Consider the following 24,821-nt stretch of genomic DNA (forward strand, 5'->3'; position numbering starts at 1 on the left):
TGGTGATGCTAACAAAGTATCCAACATTGAACAAGGATCTTCTGTTCTAAGAGGACTTTGTCTCCATGTCTATGTCCAATGGAGTATCACTAAATAATATAAAAATATGACTTTATATTTTCATAATTTTTTTTCTAGATAAAATAACACATTTTGATTGGTCCGGGACACCATTGGGGACGCTAATGGGGACAAAGGATCATCATCCATCCAACATTTCTATTAGTAAATTATATCGATATACATTAAGTTTTTAGTGAAATTACATAAATCGTCCTTCCATTTTTTATATACATACATTATACTAATAGGTATAGTCTTTTAAACAAAACAAAAATGAGTTGATGAGTGTAATTAAGTTATAAACTCCAGGGGATTCCAATGTAATTTTATCTTAATTAGTTTATTACAAATTAGTTAGGATAAATTGACCATTTATAAATTTGCATATATAATTTGATAATGAAATCACTCTTATCTTTTATGTATTTAAGCAACATCCCCTTAGAATTATTAATGTATTTTATAACAAATCAAAATAAATTTTCTATAATTTACTACGTTTTACTTTCATTTGTGTTGTACACATGTCACTCATCATCTAGGGAATGATAACAAAATAACGATCCATGCACTATTGTTTCATTTAAATAATTTATTGGTTCTAGCCTTATATCGTTAGCAACAACTAATTAACAACTAATTTAAGTGTTGAGAATAAAATAAAGTATATGGAGACCGACTTCCACTTTGAGTTTGTGGGTACTGATGAACAGATATTTATTCTACAAACAACTATATATGTTAATGACAATGTTAATAGAAAAGAATGATACAACTTTGTTTAATCTCTCACAAAAATTCCTTAATATATGATATACGATGGAGCCAAGTAGTGGCAGATCTTGATATAAAGTTTATGAGGGACAACATTATTTAATCTTAATTACAATTAAGATTAATTGTGTAAAAAAATATTAGAAACATAGATAATTGTTTTAAAGTTTCAAAATAACATTAATTACCAACAATGTATTGGTGTAGTGGTGTAATATCCTGCTAGATCCACAAGATAATAAAAGATCAAGGGTTCGATTCCTAGGAGGGGCAGTCACGAACCCCGAAATGATTAGTTCCTTACCCAAAAGGGTGATGAGATATATTTGGTATTACCAAAATATAACATATTAATTATAAATAACAATAATTAACAATTAAAGAGGTTAAAGAAAAATGTACATTCATTTAAAGTGTCGCTATTTATCAAGGACTTCAATTCATCGATGTGTGAATTAAGGGTAAAATTTTCAACTATTTATTTTTCAATATAAATCACCATGTTGTTTATATGAAATTCATATTTTATTTACTACATAGTTTTGTTTAGGTGTTATCGTTGTATCTTCTTGTAGTAACTAAACCATAATAGTTAAGATAAGATGAATAACTCAATCAAACAAATATTATGCATTAACTTTTCCTTTATTGTCAAAGTTGCACTTAATTCAGAGATGACTCGGAGATTTCCAAACAATGAATGACTAACAACATCAACAATAAAATATTGAAATTGACATCTGAAGTAAATCTTCTCTTACTCGCATTCAAATCTATAAGGTAAATTTTTTGCACAAAAATACATATGTTATCAATATTAAATGATTTATTAAAATCTATAAAATCTTAGGACTTTTGCTTCAAAGTTTGACAAATTAAATATGTTATCCTATAATATATTTCATAAGTGTAAAATCGTGTCAACTAATAAAATTATGTCAATAATTTTTTTATCCTCTAATTAGTCTTAGTTGGCGGAATTTTATTCGCTTAGTATAGAGATAGAGAAATAGTAGTATAGAAGATCTCCACTCAAAGTAAAAGTATTATAAGCAATATCAACATTTACACATGTAAAGATTTGTATCTATAGTTTTTAGAAGGACCATACAATTAACAGAAAGTAAAAAAATATATTTTAAAAACGAAAAAAAATATTAAAAAAAAATCCAGGGTTAGTTGCTCCAACATGTCTCTACTAAGCTCTGCGTCTCGAGGTATGTCTGAATAGTATAAGATTTAATGTATCTTGATTATTTTTAGTTCGTTATAAAATACTTGATTCTTGTCCGAGCCAGAAACATCCATAGGTATGTGAGGCTAACTCTTCCAACAAATATTTTTTCCATCCACAAGACTCGAACTCGAGACCATGCTTAAGCGAAATCAAGCATGTACCACTTGAACCAACGTCTGTTGAAATTATTGTTTAAATACACAAAAGAGAAAAGTGATTTAACGCATAATTAATTAATTGAGAGTAAATTACATCAACAATCTTTGGAGTTTAATTAAGTATACATATCACATTTTTTGTTTAAAATATTATAATTATCTCCTCAAAAGGGATAGTGAGTATAATGTATATATACAAATTATGAGTGACTTCTATTTGTAGATTTTTATAATTTCATTAAAACTCAGTTAATTGAAGAAAAAAATTATAACGAATGTTATAAGTTAAAAATTTTAAGGATGTCAAATACATATTTTTTTAAACTAAAGATTTTAATTTTAATCCTTAAATAAAATATGTATTAGTATTCTCCTTAATTATTATTCAGAGATACTATTTTGGATCGAGGGTTTTATTGATTTTACGTTTTCTTTTAATGGAAAGGTGTGCTTACTCTTACTTGAGTTATGGAGTTTGATATTTATTGGTAAAATCTATTGTTTAATTTTATTTTGTTCATAAAAAAATCAAATTTTACCTTTTGTTTTGGTACATAATCAAATTTTACCTTTGATATATTTCTATGGAACTACTACCACTTTCACCCCATTAATTTAATAAGATTGTTTCGGGGGTGCAACAATACACAAATACACATTTCATATGCATTTTCTTTATGTTGAATTATATTATCATCTACTATAATATCGCACATGATTTAGTGTGCCAAATATTTTATTTGCTAAGTTATACTGATGCTATAAATTTGTCAAAGACTATTTGTGAATATGTAGTCATTTTCCTCTTGAGTCTAAATCTTTATTTGGTTCCTAAAGCAACAAATTTTCTATTTAAAATATTTTTCTCTCCTCACCAGCACAGTTACCCCATGCCATCCTAACGTCCACCTCCACCACAAACATCATTTCCATCATTTAATTTAATGATTGTTTTTTGTTACAACAATATCCAAACACACATTCTAAATACAAATTTTCTTCACTTTCATTGGTTGAGTTATCATTTACTATAATATTGCATATGATTTATCGTGACAAATATATTAGTTTTTTGAGTTAAATTGATGTTATGAATTTGTCAAAGATTTGCAAATTGGTAGTTATTTTCCTTTACCTTTAATGGAGTCTAAATTATTTATGATAGGAAATTAGACTCCTTTTCTATACTGAAGATGAAAGTATTATAAAATAATAAAGAAAAAACCACTAATATTTGTATCACCCTAAACTAAATGAAAAGAAGTATTCCCCAATGAAGAAGAGTCTCACTCAATTATAGGTGGGCCAGGATGATTGTGGAGTGGGAAAGGAAGTGATAACTTTTGAAAATTGTATATCTTATTATGTGAATCAAGAATTAGGTAATGATGTACATGCATGGTTGTTTTGTTATGGGTGAGAAGAGTGGACAGTGACTAAAACAAAATAAAAAATAATATAATGTTATATTTTTATTTTTTAGATATAATAAGATTATACTTTTACTTTTAAATATAAAGCAAAAATAATTATTTACCTCTCTGAAGATATTTTTTTCCATTTTGTTGTATAACAACGTATATCACAAAGGGAATGTAATGTTAACCAGGGTAGAGAAAGGGGGATCAATGGGTCAAATCAGGAATTTGATTTTTAAAATATCAAACAATAATTAAAAATTACTTCTTTTAAAAAGAGTACCATACATTTCAACAACAAAAAAGAGTATCATAAAAGCTGCGGAAAAATAAAGGAAATATACAAAGCTTTTCTAAAAAAACCTATTTTATAATGTCAGTTTTGACCAGTTTCTTAAAATTCAGAGTTTTTTATTCATATTTTCACTTTCTTACGACATAAAAAATAAACAACTTATAAAAGAAATAATAATTAAAATGTCCTAAAATAACCGATTCCTTCCTTTAGTTTTAACATTTAATGCTTTTGAACAGCATTAAATTCAATATCCATTTTTTGGTAAAGATAAATTTATTTTTTAATCTATGGAGGATTTTATTCCTTATTTAGTTTTTATCTTTTTTGATGTTACAAATGGTATTTTCTCATCTTTTTTGGATAAAAAATTAATCTTTTTCAAAATGTGTGGGACAATTAACAAATATTGCTCCGATAAATCTTTTATCTTTATGAAAAGTCAAAAATAAATTATTTGAAAAGAAAAATATAAAATGAGAAACTATTTTAAATAAACCCACGTCAATGATATTTTTGACTTTATTTTGCCATGAATGTTTAACATAACAATTTAATACGAGTTTAATATTTATGTACAAATCAAAAAAATTATATCTCTTCATATTATTAACGGTTATATATATATTATCTTTATTTAATAATAAATGATAATTAAATTATATATTATAGTCTAAATAACTCCATCAAAAATAATGCATGAATTATTTTGTCTTAACGTATTTATCTTGGTGGGGTGGAATGCTTGTCACCTTCTCCTTTTATAGTTGGTAGTGTCTTTCTCTTACACAAGCAACAACAACAACAAAGTGCTTTGTTTTCTTATTCTTACATTGTCATATAATTTTGTATTGTGGTTCATCATGGAGAAGCACAAGTGCAAGCTTTGCCTCAGAAGATTCTCCAATGGCAGAGCTTTGGGGGGTCACATGAGGTCTCATATGATGAACTTTCCTCTTCCTAGAAAGGCTCATGATTCACCATCACCAAATGTTCAACTCAGTTTCGAAGCTGAATCAACTTCTTCTTCATCTTCTGAAGAAGAAGCTGATAATAATATTAACTATAAACATAATGTTTGTTATGGACTCAGAGAGAAGCCAAAGAGGAGCGTTCGCCTTGAAGATCCTGAGTTTTCGTCTGTGATCCTTCAAGATAGTGAGAGTGAGACTGAGTCTTCTAAGAACACAACGCGGTACACAAGGTTAATGAGTGAACCATGTAATTATAGATCCAGAAGGACGCGGAAATTTACGGCGTTCGATAATTGGAATAACGGAAAGCAAGTTCATGAACGTGAAGCAATGATGAAGAGAATGAAATTAAGCAAAGATAGTAAGGCAGAATCGTGGGTGATCGATCATGAACCTTTGTGTTCGAGTTCTGATGTGACAACCGAGGAGGATGTTGCATTTTGTCTCATGATGCTGTCTAGGGACCAGGAATGGAAGAGACAGAAATATCAAGATCAAGAACAAGAACAATCGATTAATGACCAATATTACGAAGAAGAATATGGAGATGAAGATGAAGATGAAGTTGAAAGATCCATTGAAGAAGATAGTGACGATGAATCGGAGGAAGAGCATATATATTCCAAGAACCGAGTACGAGGACGAAGGTACAAATGTGAAACCTGCAACAAAGTTTTTAGATCTTATCAAGCATTAGGTGGTCACAGAGCGAGTCACAAGAAGATCAAAGTGAAGATAAGTACAAAAATCAATGATGAGCTAGAATTGGAGAATAATAATGGTGGAACTTCTAGTCCTCAAATTGTGGTGGAAAAGAAGATTCATGAGTGCCCGGTTTGTTTCAGAGTTTTTGCTTCAGGTCAAGCACTGGGTGGACACAAGAGAACACATGTTATTGGATTAGCACCAACAACAACAACAGAAAAACAAGTTTCAAGTTCAACAAAGCATGGAAACAATTTCATAGATCTTAACCTCCCTGCCCCTGTTGATGATGATGAAATTTGCCAAATAAAAAGTTCTGCAGTTTTAGATGCAGAATTTCTGAAAACCCATTAAGAATTAAGCTACTTTTCTAATTTGAAATTTTGATTTAGGTTCACAGGTGACAACTTTTGATTATTTTTTCATTTTTTCCGCAATTTTAGTAGTAATATGGTTACTCTACAGTATTAATACAATAATGTAATGTAATTGCTCTCAGATTCTAACTCAAATTCAGTTCCTTCTGAATTATGCTTTGTTTATGTAACAAATGACATTGAGATTCCGTCAATGGATGAACTAAACCTTCATGCTTATTCAGATTCAGACTTCTACTTTAATTCACCTACACCATTACAAGTGTCATTCAATTTTGCTTTTTCTTTGTTCATACGAGCCAAAATCCTCATTCTTCTACGTTATTTTTAATAATAAAGTCTTATATCATTGTAAATAAAAAGTTATAAGTGTCATTTTATTTAGTTTTTTCTTTGATTTTTTGCATTATTTCCCTCTCCAGTATTGAAAAGAATTCTTACTTATAGCATTTGTGTCTTTTCTTCAAATTTGTTATGAATTGTGAAGTAGGGGTTGAATAGGACCTGACCTAATTCATTCATCCACTTTGATTTGATCATAGTCGAATTCGAATATGATCAGGTTTCATCATGTATAAGGTCGAGTTCAAGTTCAAAAATTAGACGTGTTCAACGTTTAGGACTGGGTAAAAGACAAGCATGACACGCTCTGACCTGTCTTATGATCACTCATTCATCATATTTGTATGTATGTATATTCAATTGTATAAAAACTAATACATTTTTTGTCTAAAGTGTCATTGACTCTTTACTTTTTCATTCATATATACATGATTAATAATATATACATATATATCATTTCATATCTCAAATTATATATTGATAATAATACGTAATATTGAAAAGATTTTTTTAAAAATGAGTATGCATTATATTTAATCGAATTTATAGTTATATTTAAATTCAAATGTTGACCCGATCGATATTTAGGGTCAAGTTAACTTCAAATATAGAATCATGTTCAAAAATATAATTCAAGTAATATTTAGAGTGAGGAACTCATGCTCAACCCGACTGCAGATTAATTAACAAGCATGCGTGTTTTATGGACTCTGTGTCAGCTTCCAAGGAAATTCAAAGTGACTATTCTACTCTTCATTGCTATGAATATGAAACAAGAATGTCATTTGGACTACATATGTGTCTCACCTTTTATATCACTTTAAGTATTATCAATTTGATTGATTAAAAAATATTTAAATTAAAATTATAATTATTAAATAGTTTTTTGGTCAATTATATTTTCTAGCATATGGAGTGATACAAAGTTGTGAGCAGTGGCGGATCTTTAAGAAATGTTTAGGAGGGACAAAAATATAATATTAATTGAGTAATAAAAAAGAGTTTAATATATGTATATTATCAGTGTGAAAAATTTTCCATTGACAATGCATCATCTATCATTGATTTAAATTAATTTTGCTTGACAATCAATGATTATTAAAATATGAATAATGGATGATATGTTGACAGTATAAAAACAGTTACACTGTCAGTATACACATATTAAATCCAAAAGAATATTGATAATTGTTTAAAAATTTCAAAATAACATCTCAATTCTAAATAATAATAATTAACAATTAAAAATGTTAAAAAAATGTATATTAATTTAAAGTGTTGTTATTCATTAAAGAGTTCGACTCATCAATGATTAAATTAAGGATAAAATTTCCAGCTAATTATTTTCAATATATGTCATCATGTTGTGTACAAAAAAAATCATCTTCTATTTTACTACATAATTTTGTTTTAATTTGTTGTCTTCGTTGCTGGAAATGATATTTCTCTAATGTATATTTACTTTCCCATATTGTCAATGTTCAAATTAATTCAGAGATGGTTGAAAGTTTTTTTATTTTTTCAACCATGAATGGCTAACAACATCAACAATAAAACTTTGAAATTAATAATAATTCGCCTTTTACTCGCATTGAAATTCATATGATAGAACTTTTACACAAAAATACATACGTTATCAATATTAAATGTATTATAAAAATCTATAGAATTTTAAGACTTTTGCTACAAATTTGACAAAGACAATATTTATCCTATAGTATATTTTATAAGTATAAAATCATTATAAAATTAATAAAGTAATAGTATTATAAGCATTATCAACATTTATATATATACAAAAAATTTATCTATTATCTATAATTTTTAGAAGAATTATACAATTTGCAATTTAAAAAATGTATTTTTTAAAAATTGAAATAAAAAATTCAGGGGCAGTTGCCCCCACCTGTCTCCAAGAAGTTCCACCCCTGGCTGTGAGGGGTACATATCTGTTGTCTCACAAGTGTGTCACGGTATGTATCATCAACTGTGATTGGTCAGGAAAATAATTGACTATTAATTTTTTAACTTAAATAGATTTTTGCAACTAATAATAGGTTAATGACACATATAGTGGCACAACTTGTAGGACATCAAATGTGCTTCCGAATTTGAGACAGCAAATGAGCCACCACTTATCAGTTGAAGTTGATCAACCAGTGTATTTTATTAATAGAAAAAGTAACTTCCAGTTCTGACTTCAAGGAGCATTGCAAATTTGTACGGTTCATGAAAACAAGGCATGTTTTCTTCTTTGCTATTAATTTTTTTAATTATTTTTTGCCCAAGACATTTAAGAAGTTGAAGAATTTCCATATTATTCTTGCTTTCTTCAAATTTTTCATACAGATAATCCTATGAGATTACGACGTGAATCAAGAAAATTTAATATCTGCAATAGCCTAGAGAGAAAGTGAATCTCATTTTTTTCTTAATTCTGTAAAAGTGATATTTAGAAGAAGAAAATATGCTTAGAGTAAATTATAAGAGCAATACTTAATCATCATAACAGATTGGAGTTAGAGTATGGACACAGTTAACTGTTTTTCACTATCATTATATTATTCACCATTTATATGTATCATTATTTACTTATAAATAAATGATAAATATTTAATTTATTAAATATTTGGTGAATTATTTCTAAAATATGTTAGGTGGATGCTAAATCATAATTAAAAATATTGTATATTATTTGTCACTTCGACTCATAAATGGAAGAGCCAAAGTACATAATGATAATAACAATTATATTATGGTCATGTAATCACTGGTCTTACCGGTAGATTTCTTAGAGTATTGTAGAGTCATAATACCCAATTTTCGTTTTTTCTTTAAAATTAAGAAAATGTGTATCTAACCTCAAAACTTTTGTATATATCAATAAAACATTCTCTACCACTCAAACGTATATTTTATTTGAGGAGAGACATGTTTACCACTCAAACATTCTCTAACATTCTCTACCACTCAAAACTTTTAGTTTTCAAATATTAATATTAGCACAATATATATTTAGTTAATGAACCAAATGTTGAATCATTGCATCATTATACGAATATAATGTGTAGTTTCAAATATTAATGATAATGACTTAAGTTATCAAAATAATATTAAATCTTTGAACTTGTAAAAAATTACACTTCCCCCAATTTTTCTATGGTTGATTAACCATTGACTTAATAATTAAATCAATTAAGTAGATAAAAGAGTAAAAGAAATATTGATGTGTAGCTATGTGATATTTATGTAGTTGAAAAGGTTTTTAGAAACTAATCTGAGGTTTTCTTATTTTAAAAATCATAATAAAATAAGAAATGTTTGAAAATCGTATAAATGGAGGACAATTCATCTAAGTATTATTTTGAGCCTATTATCCATCTACTTCACTCAAATAAATGATTAATTAATATACATGGTAAGAAATGATGGATACTAACTATATGTTTATCATTTCAATTTTCAAACATGAGTTTTTGTTTAAGGGGAAATAGATATAATTAACTGAATTGACTTTTCCGAGGATAAACTTTCATCCATATAAATATTGTATATATAAATTATAAAAATGTTTACATTAAAAAAATATGTAATATTAAGATAAAAGATGTCTGCAAGCAATAGTATAAATTTTTTTATATTGTCGATATATTCTTCACTATTTATTTTTAGTTACATTGACTCTTAAATAAAAGTAATACAAATAAATGATAGATAATATATTATGTATAAATTTTAAACTGTTAGTGTATAAATATTACACTCTAATATTTACTCCTCCATTTCATATATTTTTCAGTTTTAGGTTTTTACTTAGCTCAATTTTTTGTTGTTTTACATTTTCAAAGCCGAATCAATAAGAAATTTAATTATATCATCGGTCAATAATCATAACAAATTTAAGCATTTTAAATTCTGTACGTGATTCTTAATTTTTCTTTCTTTCCAATGTAGAGTTATCGAGAAGAAGAAAACAAATCCTATTAGAGTAAACTATATGAGAAATGCTATATAGATATGTACCTAAGTGTCCTCCTAACAATTAAAGAATGAAACACTTTAATGTACACTTTAATGTTTAATATATTTTCAGAAAATTGGAAAAATTATATTTTCATTTAAAATTTAATTTACTAAATAATGGTGGACAATTTCTAAGATATGCGTGGTAGGTAGGGATGGCAATGGGCGGGCACGGGTAGTAGCTACCTTCTACCCATTTTAAAATAGGAGAACATTACTCATACCTGCCCGTACCCATATGGGTACCGTGTGCAGGTATTGACAGATATTTTTGAGTACCCGCGAGTTTCCTATATTATATATGAATTTTTAATTTTTAATTTCTATTATGTTTCAAATGAGAAAAAATTAATTATTTTTATATCTTTTGATTGAATATTTGGCAAAACTGCTAAATTTATTAGTGTTTTCTATTTGTGTGATTTTTTTCTCATTTCCTTAACAAAAAGTATATATTTTCTTTGTAAAACATGTGTGTTTCTACACATGTAATAATATTTGTAGGGTGTTTCACCATCAAACTCAATAAAATATGTAAAAAAGTAAAATGAAAATGAGAGTGCAAAATGTCAAGGATAGCACTAACATTTCTTTGCCTATGTTTTGATGAAGACAAAGTTCTATTAAAGCTTGAAGATAGCTCAACAATCAACATGTCTTATCCTCATTTGGTCATATTTAGACTAGGACATAATTTGAGTCTATATTCTAAGTAGTCTAGGATGTGAGCTGTAGTAAGTGAGTATAGGTTAGGTGAACCTATGTGCTAGTCTCTTAAGCCATCTTAATTGTCATATCATATCTATGAGATATATCATCTAGTTAATTGTATGTTCATGCATTAATCATACATATTATATGTGCATATTAGGCATAATATAATTGCTAGAACATGTATATATGTTGTGCTTAACATATGAGAAGTTTACATTTTGAAACATGTGCGCTAATGTTCCAGTTAATCGATTAACGTGGTAACTTAATCGATTAACTCAACTGCTTTTCTATTAAATCAGTGTTTTCTGTTTGAATTGTTTTCTGTGTCATTTTGTTGCATGGTTAATCGATTAACGGATAGTCTTAATCGATTAACTGGTATGTTATTTGTTATAACTGATTTCTGGTTCAACCGTTTAACTATTTACAATGAATATAACCGCCTAAACACCATGCTATAAATTAGAGGCAACATTCAGAAAACCATAGTATTGCATTCTATTGTATAGAGCTGTTTAGAGAGCATATTGCATATTGTTTTTACTATTTTTGCAAGAGAGGTGACATGTGTGAGAAGAGAGATATTATGTTATTCTGGTTTCTGTCATTTGCTTACTGTTTTGCATAATTCTGTGCCCATTCTTATCTTGCTCACATGCTCATGCATTAAATAGATTGTTAGAGAGATTATCTGAATTCTGTGTTTTTGATTAACTCACATAAATATTGATGGCTTAAGTGATTAGTGAGTGGGTTAGTCTTTGAGTCTTTTTCTTGTTATATTTCAAGCATTACTGTGCTTAGTATACCTTGTTGTTTAACGTGGTTTTGTGTATTTCTGGATTAGTCTCTTGGTGTGAGATCACCACATAGATTGAGATTCTTCACCAAGGCTAGGAGGTCTTGATTTGAGGACAAGAATCTTGGCTGGGGCTATTTCACGAGAAAGGTTTTTTCAGGCTAAGGGTAGAGTCAAACCAAGAGTTTAGGGGTCCTAGATTTCAAGAAAGAAGCGTCATATGTGCTTGTAATTGAATTGGTGTGTGTATCTATACTGTACCTCAATATTGTGAAGAAGAAAATCTCCCTAGATCAGAAGGGGAGGCCTGGATGTAGTTTGCAGTGGACCGCAAATGAACCAGGATAAAAATCCTTTTTTGCACTCTTTTTTCTCTCTTAATCTTCTTGAAGTTTCTTGCTGTTATAAATTGAATCTGCAATTAATATTATGGATATTTGTTTACTGCCATATGCTTGATATTTGTGCATAAAAATATTTGTATTATATCTGTTCAATTGTGTTTAAGTAACTGTGCAATTTGTCTGTCTGATCATTCTGTTCCGTGCAATAGTTAATCGATTAAAGTGTGCTATTAATCGATTAACTGGGCTATTTCCAGCAGTTGGGTTATTGGTTCAAGAAGCAGTGATTGATAACTGCTACACCTATTCAACCCCTCCTTCTAGGTGTTCCTAGACCATTGATACCTAACAGGAAAAAAATATATAGTGTAATGAATGTTAGAATAATTAATTTTTTTATTTTTAATTAAATATAATATATTAATCATATAAATAATGGGTACCCACATGCACGGGAAACATAATACCCGTACCCGCCCGTATGTACTATGCGTATTTTTAAAAACCCGTTTATATTAACCGCTGGTACCCGTTTGTGACCGGTACCCGTGCCCGTACTAGTTTTACCCGCGGGTACGAATTTTTTTTGCATCCCAAATGGTAGGTATGTTAGATATTTCCCGATGATTGGTGAAATATCATTCCTAGGATTTTGAATCTCTGATCTACTCCTTTGATATATCTTTTGAGATAGTTTTGGTATGATGACCTTCCTCAACCAAATCCTTAATTCCTTTTGGGACCTTCGTTTTCTCTCTGATGGGGAGATGTAAAAATTATTTGTTATTTAGTGTCTTAGGGACCATAACCGTTCCTTATGCGTTAACTTATAGGGTTCTCATTATCTCCTATAGGCCAACCTTTTGGGTATTCCCTTATTAAGCTCATATTTGTTATCAATTTCAGAAGTCTTATAAGTTGTCAATAATTAGATCACTTGTTTTGTAACCCCAAAATAAATAGTCAATATAATTGTATTAAATATATGACGCTCACCTTAATTAGAAATTATAAATTTCTAACAATCTCCCACTTGGACTTCATATTTTTCCTGAAACAATTATATCACATATTTTTTAAGTGTGTATATGTATACTATTTATATTTAGACTTCTCCTTAATACAATCTGGTCCATCTCATATATCAACTATGGAACCACCGCAGCCTTCATCACATTCAAATGTGACTCGACCACGATGATCACCATACCAATATACTAAATGATATAGATAAAATATGGATGAGTGACATGGAAATTTTGATGCAATGTTATCTTAAACATGTCTATTTCCAAATGGTCCTTCTTAATTCTTTAGTGAGACCAATCCAAAGTCCTTAATTGCAACACACTAGTTACAATACACAAGTTCAAAATAGAACAATAAATCATCAACTTTATTATGTATAAAACTATATATGACGTCCAAAGTAAATCATAAAACATATAGACTCTTACTGAACTAAGGTATCCTAAGGAACAATACTCATATGAGAAATATATTCATGAAAGACTAGGTACAAAACCCTTGTCAGTGGATCAACTAGCATAAAATTGGTCCCTATATGTTCTATGAAAATTTGTCTATTTTGAACACTTTCTTTAGCAACCAGAAACTTGATGTCAATAAAATTTGACTTTGTAGAACTCTCATTATTGTTGGAGTAAATAACCGCGGACTTAATGTCACAATAAATTCTCGGTGGTCTTTTAAACCGTCGACCACACATAAGCCAGTGACAAAATTTTCACAACCATATGCCATGGTCTGATGCTTCAAAATAAACCATGAAATCCGCAACCATGGTTGAAAGAGCTATGAGCGTCTTCTTAACAGACTTCCAAGAGATATCACCTTCAACCAAGATAAACATATATCCAGAGGTGGAATGTCTATTGACTAGACACCCAAAAATCGGAGTCAGAGTATCAAATGATCTCTAAATTCTCAAACATAAGATAAGTGAACATGTACTCCTTTGTTCTCTTTAAGTAACGCATAACATTTTGACTTCCATCTAGTGATGCATTACAAGATTGCTCAAATATCTTTTTAAAACTCCCATAACAAATGCTATGTTGGGACGTGTACAAACTTGAACATACATTAGACTTCCTAGTGTAGATGCCTAAGGAATATTTGCATCTCGTATCTTTCAAGGTCATTTTTGGGCACTGTTTGAGACTAAACTTGTCTCCCTTAGCTGTAGGGAATCCCCTGGTTTACTTTCTTTTATGCCAAATCTATCTAGGATTTTATCTATATAGCTTTCTTTTGACAACCTTAGGATACCTTGATAGTAATCTCTTAGTATCTGAATACCTAACATAAAAGTAGGTTTCCCAAGATCTTTCATTTCGAAATTCTTCGTTAGAAATCTCTTGGTCTCATGCAATAGTCCCATATCATTACTTACAAGCAGTATATTATCGACATATAATACCAAGAATATAAATTTACTTCCACTAAACCTGTGTTACACACAATCATCCACTATATTTGCCTCAAAATCATACGAGGTAATAACTTGATGAAACTTGTGATTCCATTGACGAGAAGCTTGTTAAGGAAAAAAATGGATTTCTTTAATTTGCATACTGTAGACTTTGAGTCAATTAACACAAAGTTTTCTGGTTGCACCATATCATTTCTTTAATTTCACCATTTAGAAACGCAGTCTTAACATCCATCTGATGTAGCTCTAAATCAAAATGAGCTACTAGTGCCAATATTATTCTAAAAGAATCATTCGAAGACATTGGAGAGAAGGTTTCTTTATAATCAATGTCTTCTTTCTGAGTGAATCCTTTAGCCACTACACGAGCTTTATATCTGTCAATATTACCCTTCGAATCTCTCTTGGTTTTAAATATCCATTTTGCAACCAACCAATAGCTTTCATGCCTTCAGGTAATTTGCCAAGATCCCAAACGTCATTATCATGCATAGAATTCATCTCATCCTTCATGACATCGATCCACCTTTGAGAGTTAGAACTTTTCATGGTTTGACAAAAGTTCAATGAGTCATCTTTTGTTAACCCGATGTCATCCTCATGTTCTTGAAGAAATATAATATAATCATCAGGAATTGCACTTCTCCTCTCTCTAGTAGATCTCCTTAATGGCACTTCTACTTCTTGAGGTTGTTGAATTAGTATTTGATGGAGAACCTCATTGTTGTCTTGCTTTGGAATGTTGCCAGGGAAAATACTCTAAACATTATCTTCTATTACCAAATTTATTCCTTGAATGGTAATAGGCACAAGAACTTATTCACTATTAGTGACACATTCTTCCTCAAAGAAAACATTCCTTATGTTCTATTCCTTCCCAAAATCAACTTCCTCAAGAAATCTTGCATTTCCCGTCTAAAAATAGTCTTAAAGTGGGATCATAAAATTTATAGCCCTGAAAGCGTTCAACATAGCCAACAAAATAGCAGCTAACTGTACTTGAGTCCAGCTTTCTTTCATGCGGCCTATAAGGTCGCGCTCAGCTAACAACCCCAAATGTGTAAGTGTTTTAAGTTTGGTCTTTTATCAGTCCAAAGCTCATATGAGGTTTTGTTAACTACATTACTTGACATCCTATTAAGGATGTAAACTGTGGTCTTTAACGCTCCCCCAAAGAGACTCTGGTAAGGAAGATTGACTAACCATACTTCTCATCGTATCCTTAAAAGTTCAATTTCATCGCTCAACAACATCCTTCATGCTAGGTTTGCCTAATATAATGTATTGCGAAACAATTCCATATTCTCTGAGGAAAAACACAAATAGCCATTTTCACAACATCCTTATTGTTCTTTCTTTTCTTATTCTGAGAGGCAATACTCAAATGAGCACTTTCAATCTTATCTCTCTACAGTCTGTCTTTCTCTTGCATATAGTCCTTATGAGTGTTATAACTCATTTTGAATTGCCCAAAGTCTACAGGAAGAGAGATCAAAACCAAGTGCACGAGCAAGTCATCACCAATCTCTAACTTAAGTAACTTACGAGATTAGACATCTCCATAATATACTCCATTAAGTTCCCTTTTCCTTTAAACTTCATGGATACGAGTTTAGCTAAAAGGCTACTCGTCTCCGACTTTTCATTTTTGGCAAAGAATTGTTCTATTCTTCAAGGAACTTCCTTGCACTTTGATTCTTAGAAATAGAGCCCTGAAAAGCATATAAAATAGAGCTTTTCATGATCATCAAACACATTCAGTTAGAGTGTTGTCACTTCTCAATTTTAACCTCATCTAGGATTTCTGGAGTAGAAAAGGATTTCTCCACCTGAAGCGCCAGATCTAAATCCATACAGTCGAGAATAATTTCTACGGCTTCCTTATAAACCTTAAAGTTTGTCACATTCAGGAATGGGGTATTCTTAATTTGTGCATAAATATTTGCAACTCTAGTAAAAGAACGAAACAAATTGCAATCATTCTTGCAATTAAACTAACATTCAACTTTAATACTTAAAATCAAATGATGGTGGAACATATCACGAGTTACCTAGCACAAAATTAATATTTAGTATTTGGACAAAAATATTAACTTGTAAGTGATACACTCAATGTAGTAATCAAACATTAATAATCAGTTATGTCAAACAATAAACATTTCTTGGGATGAGCTTACTATTCACATGGAAAACCACCATGATTATCACATATTTATTGCTACAAGTATGTTTGTAATTTGGGCCACATAGTAATCTTCCTTTGGGACGATCACTATTTGCATAAAATGCAAACATACAATTGGCTTGATATTTCATATCAATCACTAATGATACTCTTGCTTGTAATGGTCAAACATTGATCATAATATATGTCAAATAATAAATCATTCTTTGGACTAATTTATCATTCACATATGCAACCTTATAATAATCACATGTTTACCATCACATGTGTGTATATAATCCAACCAAATAATAATATTTCGTTGGGCCGATTAATATTAATATTCACATAGATACATATATGTACTAGGATTTGACATTTATTATGAATAATTCACAGAAAAGATGTCACTTTGGCGACTTCTTGTTTAATAGATTCACTTAAAATATCAAAAAAAATTATTTTCCAAAAAGAATCCATTTAGTTGAGTTTGATTCAACACTTAATCCAAAACATATATTATTTATATCCACGTACAAATACATATATTCACTATAGGCTATTGATAGCGTTGCATCATTCTCATCACAAGGACTACGTAAAAAAATTATCCTTTTGAATTTTCATAAAAATATATATTACCATTTTATACCTGATTAAACATGGTAGTGCAAACTGACCAAACAGAAACAATGCTTCAACAATAACAACTACTTAATAATGCAATCAGCCACCAATAAATCATAAGTGTTGCACCATTTAAACAAACAAGTCAGATAATATATATAAAACAAGACATATTCACATAATATACTCATTACAAGATACCTAGCACAACATCAATTTCTAGTCTTTGGACAGAGAAATTAATTTGTAAGTGGTACTCTCAACGTAATGATCAAATATTAACAATTAGTTCTATCAAACAATAGCCTTTCTTTGGACCGACTATTATTCAAATGAAAAAATCTTTATAATTGTTACTTATTTATCATTACATGTATGTTATTACTTGGCAAAATTGTGTATTCCTTTGTGCCGAACACAATTCGCATAAATAATCTCATACTCATATGTGTAATCTTAATCAATTTCCACAATTGAGGTTACTTTGGCAACATATTGCATCAATTAATTCAAAAATAATTACCAGATAAAATGAAAGCAATATGAGTCCATTATAAAAAAATTATGATATTGGAATTAAAACTTTCAGATTTGATATCTTTTATGATTAACAAATCTAATCCAATAATATAATTTCAACTAAAAAAAAATATTACAATATATCAACACATAAAAGTGGATGTAATCTTAATCAAATACAAAGTAGATTCAGAATGACAAAAATAATATAAAACAAGGCAATCCTAGGATCTTGAATCTCATTTTTCTCACACATAATATAAAACAAGGATACAAAGTCATGCCTGAATCCATGTTCTCTTATCTACTCCTTTGATATACCTTTTGAGAGAGTTTTGGTATGATGACATTCCCCAACCAAATCATTAATTCCTTTTGAGACCTTTGTTTTCTCTCTAATAGGGAGATGTGAAAACTATTTGTGATTTGGTGTCTTGCAGACCATAATCGTTCCTTATGCGTTAACTTATAGGGTTTCACATTATCTCCTATAGGCCAACTGTTTGAGTATCCACTCATTAAGCCCATATATGTTATAAATTTCAGAAGTCTTATAGGTCGTTAGTAATTTGATCACATGTTTTGTAACCCCAAAATAAATAACCAATATAATTGTATTAAATATATGATGCCCACCTTAATTAGAAATTATAAATTTCTAACAAGGTAAAATTAGCAATGATCTAAATTATAGTTAAAAAATACAGAATATTATCGATCACTACACCTCATAAAGTAATGAATTGAACTTTAGATTGATACAATACAACAATTATATTTGTTATATAGTCAAAGGTCTACTTACTGATTTATGAGAGTATAAAGAGTCATATTTGCCAACTTTTATCAACTTTCAAATATTAATTAGTGTTATAAAAATTGTTTCGTGTCGGTCGATTCAATCGGTAAACCACTGAACTAGTTTCAGTATTGGTACGATAATAATTATATCAGTCATATAATAATATCTCAAAAATTGACCAAAATCGGCCATACGTTTTCAACTGAATCGTAGTGGTCATACCTGTCAGTTTCAATTAAAATTATTTTTAATGAAATGACTTATTTTTACCAAAATGTTACTATTGGGATCAACCATACAACTAGTATATTTTTATACTTCTAAAACTTGGTTAGGGATGACAAATAATCCGTACACGCGGTAAAATCCATACTGGTACGGGTGTGGATCACAAACGGGTACCCACGAATTTTACAAATAGGTTTTTAAAAATACTCGTAGTACATACGGACGGGTATGAGTATTATAAGACATGTGCCTCTGAGTACCCGCTATTTATATGATTATTATATTATCTTTAATTAAAATAAAAAGTACACTACCTTAATCTTCATTACATTATATTACATTATGTACATATTTTCCTTTTACCTTGTTTACATTTTTCTTATCTTGTTTACATCTTTTATTGAATTTGGTGGAGAAACTCCCTACAAATATTATTATATATGTAGAAACACACATGTCTTGCAAAGAAAAATATATATTTTTTGTTAAGGAAATCGAATAGTAAATCACAAAAATAGAAAACTCTAATTGATTTAGCATTTTTGTCAAATATTCAATCAAAAGGTACAAAATAATTATGTTTCATCTCATTAGAAACATAATAGAAATAGGAAGATAAAAATTCATTAATAATATAGGAAATCTACTGGTACCCATTGCACCCGCAGCTACCGAGAAATACCCGCAAAAAAACCCACACACAATTTTTCAAGACTAATGTTAATATAAAATATATTTATATCTAATCTTCCCAATATACAATTTAATCAGTGAATCATCAGTTAAACTATTATACCAATATCCCTGAAAATAAGATTGTATTAATATTATTAGGACAATATCTTTTTAATTAATAGACATGTTGTGAACGGTTACATTATTATATCAATGCCATGTCTGATTTGATAATGCTTACAATATTAATGTTAAGGGTGCAAATTAAATTCCTTTGTCACAAGGTTACCAAAATAATAAACCTCAAACTTATCGAAAATTACACTTCACCCAATTTTTTTTATCGTTGATCAACCGTTGACCTAATAATAGTATAAAATAAATATTTATAGTTAGTTATGTGATATTTATATACTGAAAAAGGTTTCTAGAAACTAATTTTATGGTTTCTTATTTTGAAAAATGATATTTAAAATAAAAATGTTTGAAAATCCTATAAAAGGGAGGACAATTCATCTAAGTATTATTTTCAGCCTGTTATTCATTTAATTAACTCAAATAAATGAAAGTTAGTATACATTGTAAGAAATGATGGATTCTAAATCTAAATTCACCATTTCAAACATGAGTTTTTGTTTAAGAGAAAATAGATATATAAACTTAACTGACTTTCTTGTTGATAAATTCTCATCAAGATAAATATTTATATATAAATTATAACATGGTTTACATTAAAAAGTATGTAATATAGTTTCCTCCATTTCATATTATTACAGTTTTCAGTTTTTTCTTTGTTCAAAACATTTGTTGTTTTACATTTTCAAAGCCAATTCAATAAAATTTTCAATTATATAGCCATTCAATAATTATACTATCATTTTAAATTTTGTACGTGAATCTCAATTTCTCTTTCTTTTCAATTGTGTAGAATTCTGTTAAAGTAATATTGAGAAGAAGAAAAATACTATTAGTGTAAATCATATGACCAATGCTTAACCATCATAATAGATATATATTTAGCTAAGTGTCCTCCTAACATTTAAAGAATGAAACCTTTTAATGTTTTTTGCAGTTTCAAAAAATTGGAACAATTATCTTTTGATTTAAAATTTAGTTTATTAAATATTTGGTGGATTATTATTTCTAAGATATTTTAGGTGGGCCTAAATCAAAGTTAAAAATACATATCTTATTGACTGCTTCAAATCTTAAACCAACAAATCAGACTCTTTACTGATATGAAACAATAATTATATTGTATTCATACGTCCGAAAAACAAATTTAAGACAATATCATATACTCATCTTGAAAAAATTTCACTTTTTAAAAATTAAGAAAACATGTAATTTTAATCGCAACTTTTGTTTATACCTCCTCTAATACATAGTCTACGACTCAGACATATATTTTATTTTGTTAAGTGTTGTCAATAAAACTATTTATTATATTCTCTATTTGTTTTAGATATTAATATTAGTACAATATGTACTTTGAACCATTGCATCATTATATCAATATTAAGTCTAGTTTGATTATCAGTATGATATTAATCACACTCACATAAATTACATTTCCCCATCTCGAAGTTATCAAAATAATATTAAATCCCGAACTTACCAAATTAACGGATTTTTCTAAAAGCTTAAAATAAAGCTTAAAATATTAACCATGTAATTAATAGTTAATACTATTAAGTAGGTAAAAGCTTAAAATAAATGTTTATAGTTAGTTATGTGATATTTATTGTTAGTTAATATATTCATCTAATTGTTATTTTCAGCCTATTATTATTTTGATTTGTTGAAGCGGAAGACCGTGGAGAAAATATAATGACACCGAGAATTTAATGTAGATCGGCAATTTGCCTACGTCCACAGTTGAAGAGCAACAATGATTATTCTACTATGATAAAAGAGAACTACAAGTGTTTCACTCACTTCCCAAAATCCAAGTACACCCAATTTCACTCTTACTCAAGTATTTCTCATACAATTAGAACAAGAAGAGAGAATATGCACTAAGCTAGGTATTTGGTGTCTCTTACAAGGGCATGAAACACTCCTATTTATAGCCAAAGCTCTTGAAGATTATATGGCCAAAGAAAAAGAGCATTAATGTTGGTTTCACCATAGCCACTTGTTTTTACTTGGCTTGAAATTCTCCATTTTTTCAAGATCATATTTAGCCACTTCTTTTTTGTTTGGCTCAAGAAAGTCTTTTCATCATCTTTTTCTTTTAGCCAATATTCAATAAATCTTCACATTGGCTAAAAACTATCATAGTTATTCTCCTTCTACTCTTCTTCATGCTCAGTAGAGATTCTGAATATTAATCAAGTCCAGACAATGTCTGAACTTGGTAGTTAGAACTTGCTTCCTCATCATGTCTGCCGAATTATCTGCAGTGAGTATTTTCTCCACTCTAACAACTCCTCTCTCCACTATGTCTCTAATAAAGTGCATATGAAAATCAATATGCTTAGTTCTTTCATGATACATTGGATTCTTTGTCAGATGTATAACATTTTGACTATCACACTAGATGGTTGTTTCTTCGAGTTGTATACCCAACTCTTCAATTAGACCTTTCTCCCACATGGCTTCCTTTATAGCTTCTGTTAATGCGATGTACTCTGCCTCAGTTGTAGACAGAGCAACAATTGATTGTAGTGTTGCTTTTCAACTAATAGTACAACCACACAGTGTAAAGACATATCATGTGAGTGATCTTCACTTATCTAGATCTCCAGCATAATCCGAGTCAACATATCCAGTGATCTTGTTTCCAACATCTTTGACTTTACTATACAAAAGACCTATATTTGTGGTATCTTTCAGGTAGTGCATAATCCACTTCACAACCTTCTAGTGAACTTTACCAGGATTTGTCATATATTTGCTTACCACACTTACTGCATGAGCAATATATGGTCTAGTGCACACCATTACATACATGAGACTGCCTTTCGCACTAGCATAAGGTACACTTGACATATCCTTTTTTCATTCTCATTTTATGGACACAAGGCCATTGAAAGTTTGAAATGAATCGCCAATATACTAGTGAATGGTTTAGCATTTTGTATGCCAAAGTGTTCCAGCACTTTCTCAATGTACTTCTTTTGTGACAAAAATAGTGTCCCCTCTTTTCTATCCCTTTGAATCTCCATTCCCATAATTTTCTTTCCAGCTCCTAAGTCCTTCATTTCAACCTCTAAGCTCAATTGAGCTTTCAAGTTTCTAATTTCTGACATGTTCTTTCATGCGATCAACATATAAAACCAAATATATGAATGCCTTATTTGCAAGCTTCTTGTAGTAGATGCAACTATCATGTTCACTTATGGAATATCCATTTTCAAGCATGAATGTGTCAAATTGTTGATAGCATTATCTAGAAGATTGCTTTAGGACATATAAAGATTTATTCAGCAAGCAAACATGATCTTACATCCCTTGAACTTCAAATCCTTCAGGTTGTTTCATGAACATTTATTCCTCCAACTCACCATGCAAGAATGCCGTTTTGACATCTAGTTGCTCAAGTTCTAGATCAAAGTGAGCTACAATTGCAAGTAGGATGCGAATAGAGCTATGCTTTACTACAAGAGAGAAAACTTCATTGAAAACAATGTCTTCTCTTTGTGTAAAACCTTTGGCCACTAATCACACCTTGAATCTTACATCTTCAACCTCAGGGATTCCTTCCTTTTTCTTAAAGACCCATTTGCATCCAACAATATTTTGAGCATTCGGTCGCTTCACAAGAACCCAAGTATGATTCTTATGAAGAGACTCAATTTCCTTTATCATGGCAGAAATCCATTTGGAAGCTTATTTGTTGTTGATAGCTTCTTCATATGATTGTGGTTCACAATTATTGATATCATCAGCAACATTTAGAGCGTATGACACCAGATCAGCATAACCATACTTTTCTAGAGATTTTATATGTCTCTTTTGCCTGTCCCTAGCCAACTAATAATGTTGTAATTGAGAGATATCAGTATCAGTACATGCATCATGAAGTTCTTCTTCTTGATCAAGTGTTTCTTCTTTTGTTGGCTCCACCTCAAACTCCACCTTCTCCAAGTAATCAGGATCTTCATTTTCACTTGATGGCTCTATATGAGGCTTTAGCATTTCAGCTTCATTAAAAGTAACATCTCTACTAATAATGCACTTTCTTTTCTCTGGCCACCATAACTTATATCCTTTCACAACATCAGGATATCCAAGAAAAATGCATTTTAATGCTCTTGCATCAACGTTTCCTTCTTTGTTATGAGCATATGCAGGACAATCAAATATCCTCAAATTTTCATAATTTGTTGGAATACGGACCACATCTCTTCTGGAGTTTTGAAACCAATGGCTGTTGATGGACATCTGTTAATCAAGTAACAAGCTGTACTGACAGCTTCCGCCCAAAATTCTTTTGGCAATCCAACATTTGACAACATACATCTTGTCCTTTCAAGTAGGATTCTGTTCACTCGTTCTACAAGTCCATTTTGTTATGGAGTGTGCCTCACGGTATAATTTCTAACAATAGCGTGAACCTTGCAAATATTTCTGAATTGTCTACTGTAGAATTCTAGACCATTGTCAGTTCTCAATCTCTTGATCTTTCTCCCGGTTTGCTTTTCGATCAAGGTTTTCCACTATTTGAACTTGACAAATGTTTCACTTTTGTGTTTCAAAATGAAGATCCACACCTTCCTTGAATAGTCATCAATGAATGTTAACATGTATATGCTACCACCATGAGAAGGTACTTGGGAAGGACCCCACAAGTCAGAATGTACATAATCCAACGTGCCTCTTGTTCGATGAACTGCAGCGTTGAATTTTATCCGACATTAGTTTCCGAAAACACAGTGTTCACAAAAGTCTACCTTCCCGACTTGTTGACCGCATAGTAATCCTTGTTTAGCCAACTCGGCTAGACCCAACTCGGCTAGACGTCTTTCACTGACATGACCCATTCTTAAATGCTATAGTTTGGTGACATCGGAATCAAATGTTGGGGAGACAACAACAACAACCGTGATTGTGTTTCCTTGTAACATATAGAGACTATTTTCTTTCTTTCCTTTCATTACAACCATAGTGCCTTTAGATA

General features: G+C 30.0%; 1 protein-coding gene across 1 annotated transcript; it reads left to right on the top strand.

Annotated features, from left to right (window-relative positions):
* Positions 1-4,721: 4,721 nt before the first annotated feature.
* On the top strand, positions 4,722-6,236 carry LOC109341214 (zinc finger protein ZAT9-like). Its single transcript, XM_019579067.1, has one exon. It carries the CDS (start codon positions 4,809-4,811, stop codon positions 5,976-5,978), a length of 1,170 nt encoding a protein of 389 aa, XP_019434612.1. The 5' UTR covers positions 4,722-4,808; the 3' UTR covers positions 5,979-6,236.
* The last annotated feature ends 18,585 nt before the right edge of the window (positions 6,237-24,821 follow it).

This window comes from Lupinus angustifolius, unplaced genomic scaffold (assembly GCF_001865875.1).
Source record: "Lupinus angustifolius cultivar Tanjil unplaced genomic scaffold, LupAngTanjil_v1.0 Scaffold_405, whole genome shotgun sequence".
Taxonomy (NCBI): domain Eukaryota; kingdom Viridiplantae; phylum Streptophyta; class Magnoliopsida; order Fabales; family Fabaceae; genus Lupinus; species Lupinus angustifolius.